At 41.3% G+C, this 19,731-nt stretch overlaps 1 protein-coding gene across 1 annotated transcript in view; it reads right to left on the reverse strand.

Moving 5' to 3' along the window:
• Positions 1-5,039: 5,039 nt before the first annotated feature.
• The window catches only part of LOC137104934 (cadherin-7-like), a 91,734-nt gene continuing 77,042 nt past the window's right edge, over positions 5,040-19,731 (reverse strand). Inside the window, exons 10-12 of the mRNA XM_067486825.1 lie at positions 16,934-17,051; positions 13,310-13,558; positions 5,040-7,406 (exon numbers count right to left, since the gene is read on the reverse strand). Of these exons, the coding sequence (XP_067342926.1) occupies positions 6,892-7,406; positions 13,310-13,558; positions 16,934-17,051 (882 nt within the window). The 3' untranslated portion in view covers positions 5,040-6,891. The remainder of the gene's footprint in view (positions 7,407-13,309; positions 13,559-16,933; positions 17,052-19,731) is intronic.

Here is a 19,731-nt window from a genome sequence, read left to right on the forward strand (position 1 = left end):
CAGTCTAATTTGGGTGGAACTATAGAGTACACAAACCTCAGGTCTGACATTTCTCTTGCTGAAGGCAGGCGAACTTTGAGCGCCGCCGAGAGAGAGACAGAGAATAAAACATGGTGCTGCAATAGTCTTTGATCTTCCTTTCCCTCCTTTTTCATTTTTCAAAGCGCCAGCGAGGAGTTGTCCAGATGATGTCGGAGCAGGGGCCACATTTCTCTGCCACCAACAGGCACCGTCGGACGCACGCGGCCGGCGATTTATTTGCTTTTATTTTCGTTCTCTGTGAGCTCAAGAGGAAGAAAAACAACGATGGGCTCTCGTCGGAGTTTCCTCTCGTGCTGCGTAATCGCAGAAATAAATATTCACCCACACACATAAATATGCGAGGACTTAGCCCCCAGTTGGCTTAGAGTTTAGCTTATATTTCTACTAATTTCCCAGTCTCTCTGCTAGAGAGGAGAGCAACTTATACTTGAAGTAAATTTTTCAAGACCTCAGCAGAAAGATGTACCTAAAGCAGTTTTTTTTTTGCCCTAATATCTTTAATAGATTCTTCTCATGATTAAATACCCACGCATCTTGTTAATCATGCTTTTCTTTAAGTTTGAGAAAAAAAAAACACATCACATTCTAATTTATGAAATAAATGCTGTTAATAAATACTATGTTCTGATATTGCGGGTATCCACGGAGACAAAAAGCAGTAATTGCATGATAAATGATCTCAGACACCTATGTTGCACATGGAGGCAAAAGGCTACTGGAGAGAATGATTTAACAGGCAGCCAAGAGGTCAAACTCTATTAGCGACGTTCCAGCAGACAATCTGAAGAAAAGCATGTTCCAAATCTTGCTGAGAGTCTCTGAAAATGGGCACCGCTTTGTCAAGGCAATTTGTTGATGATGCATGGTTATGATAAGAATTGAGTGAAGTGTCTGGAGCTGCCCAGGGCCTCCATAGCCGGGCACCGGGGCCAATGCAAGTAATCAACCAAGGTTCAGATTGAGCTCCTGATATCAGGGGGTCCCTGATTGCTCATAAGCACCCTCAGGCATTTAACACACTTTCTGCTGATTTTTTTTGACTGACAGTCATTCAATCAAAATCAACATCTGTATAGAGTCACTATCAGTGCAGGGGTTTACATCAGATACCTGATCAGGCCACTGTCTGTCTCTTGAGAAATCATCAGCTCTATGTGTGATCTACCAGCGGCATTGAGCCGTATCACTAAAAAATCTTTATGGAGTTTACTAGTCCTCATTTTTCATAAATGGCCCCTAAAAGCCAGAAAGTTCTGGCTTAGGGGGAAATAGAGACGGACTGTATTTGGGTTTCAACATATTTTTGAAGTAAGTTTTAAAGTGTGACTGCAGCTTTTTATCAGAAAGTGACTCCTACATAAAAAAAGTTTGGTTAAACATTTAACTGAAACGGGAAAGAGACTTATTTTAATATTTTTTTAAGAAGCCAGAGTCACACTGTCAGAAGTGCAGCAAATACCTCATGGTAATTATGATAAAATGGATCTTTGGGCGCAGACAGGTAAAGCGCAGCCCACCCTGTTTTTACATGTTGTGTGGGCTGAATTAAATGTTGTCTTTTTTAATTTTTAGAAAACTTCATGTCTGTTTCTGTCATGTCTGGATGTGTCTGCTTTTGGACTTTTTTTTTTTTTATTGTTTGGTAGATTTATTACGTGAGCAACCCCCTTTTTATTGTTTCCACATTGTCATTTAATACATTCTTTAATCAGATGATGCAGCTTTATTGTTTGCATACATAGCAGCGGTGTATTGAATTGAAAAACTATGGATTTTATCGCAAGAAAAAGTTTTCTTTTCCTTAAAAAAATTACAGTCCATTTAAACTGGAAAAATAATGCTTTGAGCATTTTGACTTTATTCAGGTTTCAAAAGGTTCTTTTTTTTCAGCTGACCTTGGAAGACATTGAAATCATTGTCTTTTGAAACTTCAGCTGATTGCAAATGTCCTCCAGTTCCACAGTTTCCTCTACCGATTCCCACACAAAGCCTTCTATTTTCTACATCCAGCTCTCACAAGTGATCTTTGTGGTTTTGAACATGCAATGCAAGAGGTTATGTTAACCTGTGAATCCGTATGAACACTCTCCATGTGTCCTCCTGTAGGTTTATGTAAAGTGCATCATAATGAGCACAAACGGTTACTCCTGACAATCTCAGATATTTTGTTTTTGCCAGGTTCAAAGCTCTGGAAACTATGTCAATACCTGGAAGGAGACGGCATATTTACCGAGCATAGACGCATAACAAGTTCCTTGCAATCTCTTGCATCACGGTGAATTATACTGTCAGTTGTATTCATGAACCGAGTGCTGTCGAGATGCTGCAGCAAGAGACGCTGGTCGGCTACTTCAGTCTACGCTGTGCAGGTCATGGGCACAGCTCATGGTATCTCCAATATGATAAATGAACCAGTGTGATGGTGTTCTGTGCCTGAATCTAGTTCTTAAACATGTACTTGACATGGAAACTTGTGGAGTTTCTTACTGACATTAGAGATGTAACAATTTAATACTGAGTATTGTCTTAAAGTGTTGGTACAGACAAAATAAAAGAAGATCCATTGCTGATTCACATTTAGTTTCACTCTGCTGTCTTTGAGCGGATTAAGGCGCTGTGCACTTCCAAAACACAACTGACCTACGATCTGTACAGAGCTTTGAACACATCCTGGTGCACTCAAAACCAGAAGAGAGCACAGCATCTTTCATTTTTTTGAGATATTGTTTAGGTGTCAGGGCAAAGCTTCTGATTTGCAGGAGAGCTATGGAACATCTGGAAGTGGTGAGATGTCTACGACTAGCAGGTTACTGTGGTCGATGGAGTTTTTGTGGCCATGGTTGAAGCAACGTCTCTTTTCTCATAGCAGACACATGGACTCAGCATGGGCTCCTGACCAGTCTGCAGCCACACAGTGTCATAGACAGCAAGCTGTTCTGACACATGTTGTTCAGCATTGCATTTTTTATGACGCCGACCCTCACCTGTGGATGATCGGTGCAGTCACTCAACTTAAAACTCACTGGAATGACCCGCAGAATGACTGAAAACACTGCGTTCAGATGTGCAAAACACTGACTGTCCATGTAATGCAGCATAAATCAATCATCTGTGCAGATATCCAGTCGCTGTTGTTGAAAAGCCCACATTTAATTATGTTTTACTCATATCCCTGATTTAGTTAATAATATTTTATTCAGTTTTAAGTTATTTGTGCAGGGTATCTGACCCAGTGCACAGCTAAACCTAGTAAGTGTACTGTCTTGTAAGTTGTATAGTAACATTCTTCCAGTTATTCAATCATTTGCTATTAAGTTAAAAGGGATAAATTTAACATTTAACAAGGCAGAGACCTACGTCGGGACATTCCATGCTGACTTAACATTAGAAACCTGGAGCTTGGTACTTAACAGTGTGTGGGAGATTTGAGATGGTTGCAAAATAGATGGTTGAAATAGATTAACTTTAGCGAGATCTCTCAAATGTTTCCACTGTAAGTATACTTCACTTGGTCACCATGGAAATGACAAATGCCATTTTCACTTAAATGAAGGATACCGGCTTTTCTCACTCATGACAAAATGGCGTGCTAAGATTTTGCTTGCACTGATCCATGTTCCCTGACATTAGCATACATCCATCGGTACTTGTGAAGTTGTCCAGAGTTCTGCAGGTGGGTGTTAACAAAGTCAAACATCTCAGGCAAGTTGGAGGACATTTTGCGGTGAGAGTAGCCCCTTGCGCACCTACCAAAGTATTCTCCTCAGGTGTCTCTCACTGATGTGAAAATTGTGTTTAGAGCCGTGCACTGACCGACTGGCTTTGTATTTAAGGCCAAGCTCAAAATGAAGCTCAATGAATTGCTCCCTGTGTCATCCATTGTTGTCTTTTCATGGTGACTCAATGACCTGTGATCATGTTTTAAACCAAAACTCGATCTCGGAAAAATTAACGTGTGTTGTTTTTTTTTTTTTTTCCAGCCATCAATTTTTTTGTTTCGTCTCTCACATGAACAAAAGATCCTAGTGTAGAGACTTAACTCTCCAGCAATAATTGACTGCACGCAGTGGCCTTATGCAACTGCTGTGATAATAAGAGACATGGGAGTCAGAACAAAGACGCAGGGTGGAGCTGAAAGAGAGGGAGTGTGTGTGTGTGTGTGTGTGTGTGTGTGTGTGTGTCTGTGTGAGGCAGACTGAGGGCTCCACATGTATGAAACTATGACCTGAGGGCAGGAAAAGGACCTGGAATCGAAACAAACCTCAAGATGTGGATCACATTATGCTAATGTTTTGGCAAAATGACAGTGAGGCACAAATGTTTGCGCCTCCTACTGTTGATGATTGTTTTACACTCTTAGTATGTTCATAATCTTGAGGTTATTTCTCACAGCTTATTTATTACTGCCATAATTGGCTGCAACAATAGTTGGATTCTTTAATATTTGTTCCTGTAACAATACCACAGACAAATTAACACATTTATCATAGTTAGTTAAATAAAACACTTTACTGAATTTAAAAGTTAGCAGGTCAGTGTACAGTAGCTGACGGCTTAAGGTCATTTTGATAATTAGTCATAAAAAAAAAAAAAAACTAAACACATAAAAAATAAAGCCTTTGCTAAGGCTTTTTGTCTGTGTTACAGACCTATATTTTTGTCAAAAAATAAAAATAAATAAATGAAGTTTCTTTATTCAAAAGCATGTGGTGGAGAAATCTTATTTATTAAAATTATCAGAAAATTTGTTATTCTTTGTTATTTTTTGGGAAACAATGATAAGTGCTGATTAATTTCCACTTTTTACCTGAAAATGTGGTAAAATCTCCTGCACTCTGTGGACTGAAATGTTTGCAACAACCTGAACGGAAAAGCTTGAAACGCCCTGGTCAACACTTTCTGACATCTGCGCACCGAAAAAAAAATAACGCTCGAACATACAGAACCTGGTGGCAAAGGCACCTCACTAGAGGGAGCAAGCATGGCAGTCTTTAGTTACAGGAACGTTATATCTCAATAGAAACGCACAGAAAAAGCCTCTAGTGTGCAGTAAAAAAAAAAAAACCCTGTCACACTGCTAACATGCAAAAGGCTGCTCAGATGGCCGATGGTGAGCCTCGCAGTCATCACAGACACCTTTGAGGAGAGTCAGTGCTTTGTCTCCATCAGGCCTTTCAAGTACAAAAGCCTCATCAAAAAGAAATGAAAAAAGAAAATTCTCTTTTCTACACCTTCATCTCCAGCGCCCTGCTTTTGGGTTCCTCACATTCTGCGAGAAAGAGAACTTCTAAAATCATTTCATTTGGAGTGTTAGATGCTGATTGTACTGTAGTTTATGGTCAGAAATAACCCTTGGATTGTATTTATGTCTTTCCCCAGTGTTCAGATGGAAAGAAAAACCTTCCGTCGTTTAAGGAACTGAATGTCAATTTTATTTTCAGCAAAAGGATAAAAACATCATTTGCACAAGTCTGCCTCTTCAAAATAAATAATAATACATATCAGTTGTACATGTCGACACTCAAATGTAACATAACTCGTTTAAGCTAGAAAAAACCTGGCACAATATGATTATCATACAGTGTGTCCTTTCCCCATCAACAAACCAACCATGGACGTTACTGATTCCTTTCATTTCTGAATGAGAATATATGCTGGACTCTGCAAACTACAGAAGCAAAATTCATTTACTGACAAACAAACTGCAGCTTCACCCAGGTAAAGAACTGTCACTTCAGAAGTAAACCTTTTTTTTTTTTTTTTGTGTGTGTGTGTTTTTTTTTTCCTGGAGTTTAAAGGTGGCATGAATCCTGCAATCAAGCACAACAAAGACTGATCCTTCAGCGAAGCTTTCTGATGTAGCAGATGTTCCCAAGGCCCCCCTACGTCGTACAAAAGCAGAACAACTCAATTCTGACATGTTTTAGCTCCGAAATCATACGTTGGTCATGGCAATAGAAAGGCGGGAGGAAAAAAAAAACAAAACAAAATAATAAAACAAGACAAATACTTTGCAACATTTGCAAAATGTATCGTTGGGAGAATAAGAGAAATTATACGTCTCCCTGTTTCGCCTAGAGAAGACATCAAACTGACAAAAGTGTCATTCTTTTTATTATTTGCATTTATATCTTGGTCTTTATATCACTTCCTTAGCACATCAACTACTTGTTTACACTGTACTGTATGTGTGCGCTTGCACTTTTCATGTAGCGTTGAGAGGTACGACTGAGTCCACGAATAATGAGACTCTGGATTTAGATGTGAAAGACACCCCCTCATCACACTGGTCCCCAAACCAAAAACAATGAAGAAAAGAAATAAATTAATAATAAAAAAAAAATTCACATGAACAGTCAAGTGACTAGTGATTAGCTGGCGAGGACACAGCAATTCATGAGAAAACTTTAGGTGTCTTAGCACAAAGGTAGCAAAGGAATGCATCAAAGCAACAGTGCTGGGGCTGTTTGCCCATTGCTGGAATGAAAGGACAGGTGCCTCACTGTAAAAATGCTCCAACGCGTATGCATTCTGCAGTCAATGGCTGGACTTGAGCCCAAAATCCGAACCCTTTAATGTCTTTAGCACACAAGGTTTCCTCCCCCACTCAAGCCACTTTTTGAAGTCTGTGTCAAAACTCACCGTGGCACGCTTTAAAAAATCCATACAAGGAGGTAAACAAACAAAAAAAAACCTTTGAAGTCAAGGCGTTTTTCTCTCAGTCTCTCTTGTGTTGTCTTTGAATCTTTTCCTCCGAGTGCACTAAGGCAGACAAAATCATTTTCTCTTACGATATTTTACTCTTGTTTATTTTAAAGTCTGAGAAATGATAAGAGAGACATTTAGAGGCTATGAGAAAACACTGGTGCCGTCGCTGTTGCCGTACAGTTCGGCCAGCTTTTTGAAGCGCGGTCCCCAGTTGCTGAGATAGTCATAGTTCTGCTCTGAGTCTGTACTTAGTGACTCCAGCGAGCTCAGTGATTCCGCTACAGAGCCGCTGCCTTCAAAGGCATACGTCTGCAGAGAGTCATACGGGGGAGCTGACGGGTCCACGTCAGCATCCTTAAGTCGATCCCAGATGAACTCTCGAAACACCACGTTGTCCGGCAGGGATTTATAGGGTGGGCGGGTACTTGATGGGTAGTGAAAGAAGGTCGGTGTATCTGGTGTGACATCTCGCCGCACGCTGGGGTCTCTGATGACATTAAGGTTACGGAGGGTAACCATGTCGAAGGCCTCCGTGTCCTCCTCTCCCCCTCCCTCGTCGTCGTAACGGACAATGTTCTCTCTGATGTCTCGCTCCTCCTCGAGAATCAGAGGCTCCTTCCTCCGCCGACGCATTGTTACGATTAGCAGAACCATCACTGCAGAGAAACATAGAGACATGTCTTAGTGAGTACTGGCTGACAAAGTACTGCACGGTACCACCGCACTGCGTGTGCCAGTCAGCTGGAAAGATGCAGGGATATGCGGCTTTTAGAATACATTATTAGTGTTACAGTATTCACAGCCAGGGGCACTTGTACCCCAGAAGGCACTTCTGAAGTTGCCAGAGGGTAAAGGAAAAACCTGTAGAGTAAGTCAGGTGAGTGTCTATCAAAATTACAAACGAAGGATGAGCAGGCAAGACAGCAAAAACGCGGTGTGTGAGTAACTGAAGTGAGAGTTAGTTAAAACATCCAACACTGGAAACAGCCAAGCTACATAAAAGTAGTGGGTACGTGGTTGACAAATACAACACAATGTAATTTAAAGATTTTTTTGGTTTGCTTTTCTGCACTACAATAGAGAGATGTTGAGGGATGGGGGCGCCATCTTGTGAGGTAAACAAACAGAGCAATGTAATATGTTTGCCCCTCCGTGGTTTCCACAATGTGTTGCTTCAAGACTACAAAACTCCACCAAGCTGGAATCTGGCCCCTCTGAGATCTTGCCAGAAGCCGTCCTCCAGCCCTGCTCCCTCTCTCATACGTTATTGCTGAAAATAACTCTTACGCCCAAGCAAACTGGCAAATGTCTAATGATCCTCTATCCATCAATGTCAGGCTGGTGCCAGTGAAAGATCGTTCCACGGGCCCATATTTCTTTTCCTTCTCGGTGTCGAGCTACTGCAGGCAGCAGAGAGAGAGGCCCAGGAACCAAATTCAAACACCACTTCACACCCTCTAATAAGAGAGCAAATGGAAGAGATGGAAGACAGGAAAGTCTGCAGGAGATGAATGGGGAGCTCTCTGTTTGCTATATGGTGACTGCTGGGACCCTACAAACAGCAGCACTAGCATCTCTACTCAACAGTGTTTCTGTGAAACACTTGGAATGGTCCCTCTAGTCTAATAGCACTACTAATATCCATGACACTTTTTTTTTAGTGCTTTGAGACTGAACGCCAAACATTTCTGTGGAAGATTGTTTCCTCTGATTTCAGGAGCTCAAGTCATTCTAAATTCTTTTCAATTCAGTAAGCCTCCCCCCAAAGTGAATTACAAAGTGGCACGTTGAAATGGAATATTCTCAGTGCTTTCCAGCAAAGCTCTTCGGGGTTTAATGGCTAGAAAGCAGCCTCGATGCATCAGGGGACTGGAGAGGTGCCAGCGTGCAATCGCATCCTGCAAGAATCAGCAGGTGGATGGCGCCGTGCGTCAGCCGCCGACGGTCCTGTAAGGTGATCGCTTCCAGCCCGGACGCTTGGGCAAACACATAGGCATGATAGAGGAAACCCACTCCTCATAACACACTTAGTGATCACGCACACTAAATGAAAAACGGGAGTAAAACAGATCAATTTCGTGTTACAACGGCTTTTGCTGTAATTGAATTGTTTAAAGCATCTGCGCCACACAATCGATAGTGAACAAGGTGAGTTTTCAGTATTGCCCTTTTCTCGCCAGCATTCTCATTAGTATTTTTCCATGTGCTGTGTGATTCTGGCGAACGGATCTTACCACTCATTTTGTCACCCACTCACTTCCTATGTCTGCCATTTCATACACAAAAGAGGTATTAATCCAGCAGCAGCTAGATTTTATTTTAGCTCATCTGAAATGTCTGGGGTGTCTGGCTGATTTGATGAATAAGCTCATTCAGGTTACTACATGTGAGCAAAGGGAAATCACAGTTGGTTTTGGTGTCAGTTTAGAGGCAACCCAATTAATTTAGAATATGAACAAAGTTATCATTTAAGCCTCTGAATTTACATTTTGTAAAGGTCTACAGATCCTAAAACATCCCACAGCGTTTGTTGAAACTACTTAAAGGGGGACTTCAGTGATTTGTAACTTGCTTCCTTGGCGACTATACATATATATGTGGAGCATAACACGTCTTTCTGAAAACTGAAAACGCCTGCAGATGATGTCATCTCGTTCCTTGCAGTCTGTAGTCAAGAGTATGCTCTTCCAGAAGTCCTCCAGGTGGCATCATCTGAACTCCTGATGTTTAAAAAACTCCTCCAGATTATATCATCTGGGGGGAGGTTCAGAGCTGGAAGATTGTTTTAAAGGTACGGAAGGTCGAGGTGTTTTTAAAAGAATCAAAATACATGTTGGTTGAATAATGGTCGACCTTTAATTGGATCATAAATTAAACTCAGAAATATTCAATGTGCAATCATGTAAAAACAGCTGCTAATCATATGAGAGTCAGAGCAACAGGCTTGGGAAAAAAAAAAGGCATTTTGACAAATGAAAGTGCCTCGTGCCTCCCCGTCAACATGACAGATTTCAATCTCTGCTGTTGTTTGTCGCAACAACTGCATTACACGAGCTGACAAAGGGCAGAGAAACAATCAGCAAACAGAAAACCTCCATGTTACTGGCCACATTCCGTTCTGTAGAAGCGCTGCTGTTTATTTCCAGCATGACTCAAGCATGACCCTTACGGTGTCTTCGTTGTTATCCGTCCGTCTTTTAACTGAGTCGCTATTAGTAGAAGTGTCTTGGTTTTATTCACATTTCTTCCAGCTTCCAACGAGAGCTCTTTTGTTTTTTCTTGTGGAGCTTTTTGCAGTAATTATAAGGACAAATTTGCCTTTAATTGACTTGCTCTGTGAAGAAAAATGTCAGCCAGCGTTCTAGCGATAGCAACATTTTACAAAGCTTAAACATCCAAATCCAGTGAGGTCAATCACAGGCTAAAATGCACTTAAAGATCAGATCTGAAATAAAAAAAAAAAAAAAAAAAAGAAACCATCTGTTCTTTGAATGCAGACATATAAATATAGCCACAGACAAAAACGTAGCACAGCAGACCGACAGTAAAATAAGAGACAGATGAATGGACATTGCGATTTATAGAATGAGTCTGATAAGAAATACTCAGACAGAAATAACTGTCTGGAGATTTGGATTGTTACGTAATGTCCTAATTGGCCCACTGGAGGATTGAGCAATACCTGACCTGTACCATGAGGAAGAAAAGACGCAGGATCTTAACAAGATAATGACTGTCTCAGTAGTTTGGATGCATCATCCAAAAGTCACTGTATCATTAAAAATGCTTTTAAATGTCATTTATCAAAAAAACAAAACAGAAAAACATATTTGTTCCCAGGTATTTTTAAGAACATTACTGCAAGGAGTAGGAGGACAAGCGCAGTAATTAAATCTAAAAATATCAAGCTATGATTAATGACCACTTAGATTATGAGTATGTAGAGCCAAAGCTAATGTGCACACAGCTGTGTGGATAAAGGCAGTTCGGTGGAAATGGCACATTTAGCATCAACTGCTGTGCTGAAGTTCTCAGACACAACTGATGAACACTGAGGCGAGTAGAGGAGTGGCAGCCTGAAGAGCCCTGCATGAACAACAAGCACGGTAGTTATTAGACTCGGTCTTATCAACAGATAACTGCAATCAGTGTTGCCGGTGGGAGTGTGTGCTCCTCTCACCTGATGTGAGGCGGAAAGGAAAGAGAAGCCGATTTAAGGCTGACAGCACCTGAGGAGGACGGCAGCGAGAAGCAGCTCCCGTCTCATCCGAAACAACGCAGTCACGTGCAATCATAGCCCGAAAAATGCCGCTGCCTGCAGATTGAACGAGGTCTTGATAGAAGACCGTGGAGGAAGCGCTGCGCAAAGTGGTCGTGCTTCGGCTGTTATTAGAGCAAGCGAGGAGGAAGAAGGATGCGCGCTGAGAAGAGAGAATGAATATGCACAAAGAGGGAAGGCAGAAAAGAAGAAAAGAGGCTGAGACAATGGAGCAACGCAGACTGATGGGAATAACTAAGGACACACACGCTCACACAAACACAGAGACAAAGCGACTTGGAGGTATATTAAAATGGAAGCCATTAGTTCTAAGCCTTTGGCCCGAGGCCACGCTGAGCAGAGGAGAGCCAGCCGGTTCAGGGTTGCGCGACCACGTATTTCCCCCTGTTGCTCTTTTGAAGTTTTCATTCATCACGGAAAGTATTGTGTGTTGCAATAAAACGAAGGCAAACTTCAAGGGGACTGGAATAAAAAGCAAAGTTTGACCCCATCAAAGAACTCATTTCAGTTATTGTATATGCAATATAGATCCTCCTCGGCTTTCAATGAAGATCACCTAAGCGTTAAACTATGACTCTGCCCTGATGGGGTAATGCTTTGTCTGTGGATTTTTATGAGCAATATCACAGCCTAGAGGTGATGGCTCACTGCTGCATCATCTTTAAGGGTATGCAAATGAATGCACATTTACAAGTGTCTTTACTAACATCTTAACATATGGTGTGACACAGAAGCGAGGGGGGGTGGGTGGGGGGTGGGGTGGATGTCCTTGAAATACCGTTTTCTATATATCACTTGTCACTACGACCTCTATGAAATGTTAGAGTTAATGAATGTAACACATATCAGAGGGAAGCCGTCATCAGCTTTTCCCTAGAAAGGAAAATAATCTGAAATCTGAAATCTGGTCGCTGACTCAGGCCGCCTTCGGGCACTGCTTTCTCAATGCGCATTATTGCACTTTACTTTTTACTGGGGTGTGTCGGCTCCTGGCTCCTCGCGTAAGTGATGCGCAATCGTCATCGGCAAGAGAAGGTTTTCACAAAGCTGCTGCCGTTGTCAACCTGTTTACAGTAATGCCATCAATTAAATATTTTTATAGGAAGCCAAGGTAACGGCCTCGGGCAGTCGCATACTAGACGTATTAGTTCTGCGTCGAACCGAAGAAAGGATGTGAGCATCTAAAGGGGGGGAGGCTAACAACTCGCCAAAATACTCCCAAATTCCCCAAAAAGCCAGTATACTGTCGGATGATTGATCACGTTGGCAGGATATCACTTGTTAACGCTTGTAAACATTCCTGCTTCTACTCGGAGCCGGCTGACCCGGGTCACGTGTATTTACCAACGGGGAATTACGAGGGGAAGAGATCCCCCCCCACCCACCAATCCCCCCCCCCCTGCCTGGTGGTTTGACCCGTACAAGACCTGGAGATGCAGGTCTGGTTTAGCAACGCTCCTCTCGCACACACTCGACTGCCTGAATATTGCCGAGCAGCAAAGAAACGTCTCCGTGGGCTGCAAATCCTGAGGTAGACAGAGTTTTGTAATGCAGATAAAATGTACTGTACTGCGTGTACTGAATAGTTTCTACAACATACAGTAAGTCCAACACACCTCTTGCAGCAAGTTGGTCTGTTAAAGCTGTCGATGCCCATGCTGGTGGTATAGTGGATAGTTCACACGCAAACTGGCGCTTTGTGGAATCAGAATTACTTTTCCTTCCCTGCGTTCACTGATTGGTCACCGCTTACGGCCAACTGGCTTTCTTACTAAAACAAATCAAACGTCTAGTTTTCCCGCTCTGTTTGTGCCAGGGATGGCTGCTTTACTTCACCGGGCTAAACATTTTGCTGCCCCTGCTACTCTCTACATCCAGAGTTGATGTCTTTTCTGCAGATCTGCTTTCGCTTGGTGCTAATTTCCTCTCGTGTGCTGCTGCTGCCATCTACTTATGTGTTGTAACTGCATTGGCATTAATGGTGAATTAGGTTCTTATTAGTGACTTTATCATTACATACATACTATTTTATACGTCTACTACACCACATTTCATAAAGAAATATTTTACACCACTGCATGTACACTATTTCATAGTTAACCCAGTATGAATGGTGAGTAATTACAATTAAATAGGTAAGTATATTGGCCAAGGCTTCAAAAATCACCTCTACAATAATAGCATAGTTCAGTCTTGTTGTTAACCAATGTCCAGCTACAGCAAAACAGACATCGGTAGCTGCTACATGGACGTGTGACACGGAGGTCATACAGATCTTACCCAGAAGTGTGATGATGCAGCCCAAAATAGCCAAAAGGGCGCCGGTGCTCAGGCCGGTCGCCGTGTAGGCCACGGCTCCACAAGACAAAGCCTCCCCGTCAGAATCACAGTCACACACACGCACTGAGAGTGTGTTTGTGCTGCTGAGGGCAGGACTTCCACTGTCCACAATCAACACCGGCAACCGATACACAGGCTGCTCTCGCCTCTTGAAACCGCCTCGCTTCGTCAGTATGGATGCTGTGTTGTCTGCAAAAAAACAAAAAAACAAGGCAAAGCACACATTGGTCACACTTATGAGAAAAAGCCTGTGAAGCTGTATTTAATTTGCATATCAACTTTAATGACTTCAAATGAACAATGGACTGCATATATACATGACTAGCAGGAGGTTTAACTTCTACTCTGTAATGATTGCTGCGCTTTGGTTGTGCAGTTTGAAATGATTTTACAGTATTAAAAGCAGCAATGCCAACAGATGGTGTCATTAACACAATTCATTACATGACACACTGCGGTGTCTCTCCCTGGTCTTGACCACCTGTTGGCTAATAACAGCTTTGGTTTGATGGCAAAATCTTATATGAAATCTGAGCATATGAGACAGAAAGAGAGGAGAACAATGTGCCATTACAGCTACAAAAAGCCATTTCATGACAACTATACGAATGGATTGAAATGCACTTTCAAACTGCAGCAGTCGCAATTGAAATGTAGATTTTTGCCTTGAAGAGCAACACCTTTGTTTCTTTCAGTGATAATCGGATTGCTCTCAGACGTCTAACAAGGTAAAAAATATGCATGTAGAGATGGCTTCTCTTGAAAAACGCCGCATTAATAGAAATCACCAAAATGTTCTCATGGGTGACGAAAAAACGAGTGGATGGTTAATAACGACTGGGACAGGTTTGAAAATAAAGTGATGTGAAGTGTCCAGAAAATAAAGAAAACTGTTGTCTGTATCCCACAAAAGATTGATGATGAACTTAAGCTGTAACCTTTCCAGATGTTTGCTAATCTTAATGAGCGCTTCAGCTTCACTCCGTTAGCTTAGCAAAAGAGATGGGTGTGCTGGGTTTGCCCGGCTAAACCAATCTGGTCCCGACTGTATAGCTGCCAGAGGCTGACAGTTGGTGGACAGACAGCAAGTCTATCTACTGTAGGGCTGACACAGAAAGATTGACAGCGCTTCACTTTTGCACCAAATGTAACCATTTGTGGGAAGAAACTCATTCCAGCGGAATCAAATCTTTGACCTTGTAGCTTCCTTCTATAGAAAGAAATTAGTATAAAAAAACTTTCTTAAAAACCTTGTTTTACATTTAAAAATACAGAATACAAAATAATAATATTTAACAACTTTTGTTTTACTTTTAAAGGCCGGCTTCACCAGTTGCCACTTGTTTTCTGTGGCTTTAAAATATTTCTCAGCTTCTTGCTGAAAAACTCCTCCAGATGACATCACCCAGAGAACTTTTTTTTATCATTACAAGTTCAGATGATGCCATTTGGAGGAGCAGGTTGACCATGATCGCACACTCCATAGTGTGAGCAACAGGATGATCTAATCGGAACCAAAGCTTTCTTTTAAGTGATGACATTTGGAGGCATTTTTCAGCTAGAAGTAAAGAGATGTTGTAATGTAGGGGAGTTGAATGGCATTTACATGTACTATCCAAACTAGAACCAAAAGAAACAAGTCCAATATCAGTGGAGGATATAAAACTAACACGCATACATGTATGTTCAGAATGCATTACCTCAACAAAGCTGGCCACGCTGCTTTTAATTTGCTGAGAGATTACCTCACACATCCGATTCATCATGCACTGTAACACAAGTCTGCACTGTGGCACACACTGGCTTTGGTTTCTAGCTATGCAATGTAATGTGGCATCCTTAGCTGAGCTCCCAACACAGGGCAATGCCTCATAGTGTGTATCAGCGCTGCATATGCTTTTAAATCAGCAGGGACTCGTGTAAAGTAATGATGGAGTCGAGCACAATCGTCCTCAGAGCCGTATGCAAATCAACACTTAAGTTTATTCTATAGGAGAAGATAATTGTCTTCATCCACCTACTGGTTTGTGTGTAGGTGCTGAGCAAATCATTGTGGTACAAAGGCGGTTTTCAGCTCGTGTGTTTAGGTTAAGCTATTCTGTGATTTAGTACACAGAGAGCCCGCATTAAGCACAACAGAGCTGTGGTGTGGAGAATTGTGGCACAAATTGAGTTATATCTCAGATGTGCTCCAGTTGTGGAGGAAACTTTGTTTTTGCATTACGTTCTGATGAACAATTACAAAAAAAGGGGGCAGCGAGGGCATTGTCATAGCAGAATTATGGTTTCATTTGGCACGGCTGGGCTCGCCAGGAGGCACAAGCTACTCTGCACTTCTTCTCCTGAGTCAGATTGCAGAGTAGACCAGTGTTCAGATACAGAGCTGATATAGAGAGTGTGGAGTGAGCAATGGCCAAAGTGTCAATTGCACTGCTGCCAGGCTCAATTCAAAGGAAGTAGGCAGCAAATAGACCGTACCTAACTTGAACAACACCTTTTACAAACTCCGAGGGCCACTGGCAATCTTCTCAAAGAAGTTTTTGATGTAGCAGCAGCATGCAACAGGGGCTGTTCTGACACCAAGTCCTTTGCCAAGGATTTTAGTATAACTTTAAATTGGTTACTAACATCAGGTCTTCTGCAGGGGTCAGCTAGTTAAACAGCAAGACTTTTTAAGACCAGAGTTATGAAATTATATGTGAACTGCTGGTTTATATATATGAAATCAGCAGTGGGAAGGAAATAAGCACATCTAATTAAAAACAAGTGCACTTTTTTCATCCTTTTGGAAACATGTCTGAAAAGGATGTTCCTGCACAATGCAATTATGTTTTTGAAGGAAACATAATCGGGCAATGATAACATTCTGATGCAATGTGTTATTTGAAGTAATTACATTATTTAGTAACGGAAAGTTATACTGGGTGGGGAGCATGGGAGGCGTATAACAAAAGCACTTTGGTTAGGGTTTGAGAAAGACTGTGGTTTGGGTTAAATGTTATTAAAAAGGTTGTGTGATTGATGAGTTTTTCTCTTGCCAGACCACAATCTTTTTCTAACGTTAACCGAGTGCTGTGAGTGCAGCACAAAATAGAGTCCTGCAGTTATCAATAATTCTAATATTACATGTTGTACCGTAGTACTTTTGTCACCGTAGTACACACCAATGATTCTTAATCATAATAATTAAATTAATGTGAACTGATCCTTGACACGTAGCAGAAAATAGGTGGTCTGACTGATCTCTAACTAGATCTGACTGAAACGCCACGAAAAAGGCCTGATCCGGCTCGTGTGCACACATATTGTTACCATTATAACCCCATTTTTATTTATAGGTGTCTTCAAAAATCCAAAATGTGTTTTAATTAACCTCAGCTTTCTGCCCATGTAAGCCCAGGGAAGGAAGCTGCTTTTTTTTTAGACTCTCCCCAAACTGTAGATACTCTGGACAATTACATATAAACACAGATAATCAAAAAAAAAAAAAAAAAAAAAAAAAAGATCCAGTGAGAGCAGGTCTGAGGGTAATGCCAAAGAGTAGCATAAACTAGTGTCACACACCTTTGTTATCTCGCAGGGTGAAGTTGAGGTTGCCGGCAACTGGCGCAGCCAGCGCGAAATAAAAGCGATGACCACTCAGAGGTTCGTCCTTATCCACGGCGCTGATGGTCTGGATCACCTAAAGGATAAGAGGGGCACACACACACACACACACACACGCAGACACAAACACACATCCAAGATTAGTTTCCTCGCTGTTCTTTTACCGATCCGAACGCCTAATTAGGCGTTAAGTCGAGCTGTAAATAGTTTAATGTGTGCATGCAGTAAGAACTGGCTGTTGTTGTCCCTCGTGGTATCAGTTGGAGGAAAGCCCTGTCATCAAGCCTTTTGTATATCTATCACTTTTCACTCGGTCATAGATTTATATACATGAACACATAAATCTCCAATCAGCCCTGTGAGCAAACTGGAGAAAATCAACTTGAGCCTGATTGATGGAAAGGGTTTGCTTTATAATATCTGGCTGTGGTTTTCTGTCGTTTATCTCTTGAAGTACAGTAAGTGCTTATTTGGCAAGAGCTTGGCAACCTCTTAGGGATGAAGTGTTTTATTTTGGGAAGTGATTTCTCCAAAGGAAATTACTGTCCAGTAACTCCTACACCACATTTAGTGACAACATTGAATTTCGACTCTTTAATCAACTTTAATCATCTAAAGACAATGCGCTATATATTGGGCAAAAACAATATACATTTTACATTAGAATAAATAAAATGTGAGCGTTGAATTTCACATTGTTTTCTCTTTTTTATGGTGAGAGCTGTATGTAGAATGTGCCTGAAACTCATCGTATTTTTACGTTCTCTTCACCATTAATGCAGTTTCGGTTTTATACATCTGTGGACACACGGCAAAGACAAACTGCTGGGAGCTGATTTAGGGCTGCGGGATTTGGTCAAAAACGCGTTTTGAGATTATAATAATCACGATTTGCAAGTGTCCTGTTAAAACAAATGGTTGTTATGGGTCTACGTTCTTAACTGTCAAGAGAAACAAACAGAAGAACGATACATTTGAAATGTGTATATCTCAACTCAAACTTGCAAAGTTGCATAAAACTACAAAAACAAACAAACAAAAAAGTGTTTTCTAAATAATTTCGCCACATAATCAGAGTCTGACATACAACGAGAGAACGTTGGCAAATATAACTGAATTACAATGCAGCCTGATGCACAGACTGACATTGCAGTTGCGATTAGATGTGGCCCTACGAATTGTCATAATGTGCATGGTGCAAATGTAAAGGACTGGTTACTGGTTATTATTCAGTCAGGTTCAGTGTAGTAAAACGTATTCAACAGCTCAATATGTTATCTACTAAGACCACTGAAGAGTTAAGGAATAAGAGGCATTATTCATTCTCTACTGTCGGAATCAGATCTGCCCACTAAGACACTAAATTCAGCATCTGGGTAGTCAACTGAACGCTGTTACACTGATGCTGCTCAAAGAAAATGCATATGCTATGCAGTCGGGCAGTCCTTCATTATTACTAGTATGAAAATGACTCATGATGAGAACTGCTCTTGCTTGAGGCAATGTAAAACAGGCATTCATATCTGTGAGTTAAATAAGTGATTGCTATTTGTTTTGGCCTACTTTATTTTGCTTCAGAACCCGGGACTAAACACGAGCTTACTCCTTTCATTGTATAGCAGGTTTGACAACGTTAAATAATGCAATAAATCAAATCACCAAATAAACCAATTTATTTACACCCACCAGCGTGTGCTGTAATGGTTTTCTTATTCATGCAAACATGCTATCTGAAATCAAGTTATTTCAGAAAAAAAAAAAAAAAGAAAAAGAAAAGGAAGAAGATAACACCGAGCTTTAATTTTAACGTCTTCTCTGCAGCAGCACTCAGCTGCAGCAAGAAAAAAAAGGAAAGTCAGTACACGCTGTACGGGAGAAGCATATCACACACAAACATGCCATGTGGACGACAAATGATAGCCACCACAGCGGCCATCAAAGTGGGTGTTACTGCAGCAGAATCCTTATAAATTTGGATCCAGACTCCTTTATCCTTTGTAGGCAATGGAGAGACTCCTTGCGACAACTCACGCCCGTGGACGGGATCCAGGACATTGTTAGACGCAAGGCACACTGAATTATCACATATCCCAAACAGCTCCGTGTTGAACATCCACACAAAAACAAAAAATAAAAATAAATAAAAATAAAAAGCGCAAGACATAGAAGAGGAAGACGAAAAAAGCCAAAATGATCCATCAGTGCTGAGACATGGATTATCAGTTGTCAGCTGTGATTAAATGCTGCTGGTTACAAGCTGTCAGGTATTAGGGGTTGGTGTAGGTGGTAAATGACATCCTGCCAATTATTAAAACTGGCAAGCGGGGGGGAAATTTCATGAATATTTTACTCTGTTCCTTAACAAAATTAAAATAGTTGCTCTTTCATCACAAAAAGTAATCGCCAAGTATGTTTCTTTTGTTACTGTGCGGTATTGCAGTGCCAGGGAAATTAATATCCAGAGCAGAAACACACACACACACACACCCACATACATACAGAAAAAAAAAAGTTATCTGCTCTGGTTCAAGAACATTTGTGATATCTTGCGTGTATGCAGACAGAAGTGATGTTTGCGCCGGCAGCGGATCAGTGACAGGTAGACGCAACAATTGAGCACTCAAACATGCCGCGTATGCATGCTTTGCTGCATATCATGAAAGCTGCCATTGATTCCAGGATCACAATAACTCACATGCCCCTCACTCTGTTATGGAAATTTCACATCTGATAGAAACCTTTCTTTGTGCTTTTTT

The sequence above is a fragment of the Channa argus genome, chromosome 19 (assembly GCF_033026475.1).
Source record: "Channa argus isolate prfri chromosome 19, Channa argus male v1.0, whole genome shotgun sequence".
In the NCBI taxonomy this organism is placed as follows: Eukaryota; Metazoa; Chordata; class Actinopteri; order Anabantiformes; family Channidae; genus Channa; species Channa argus.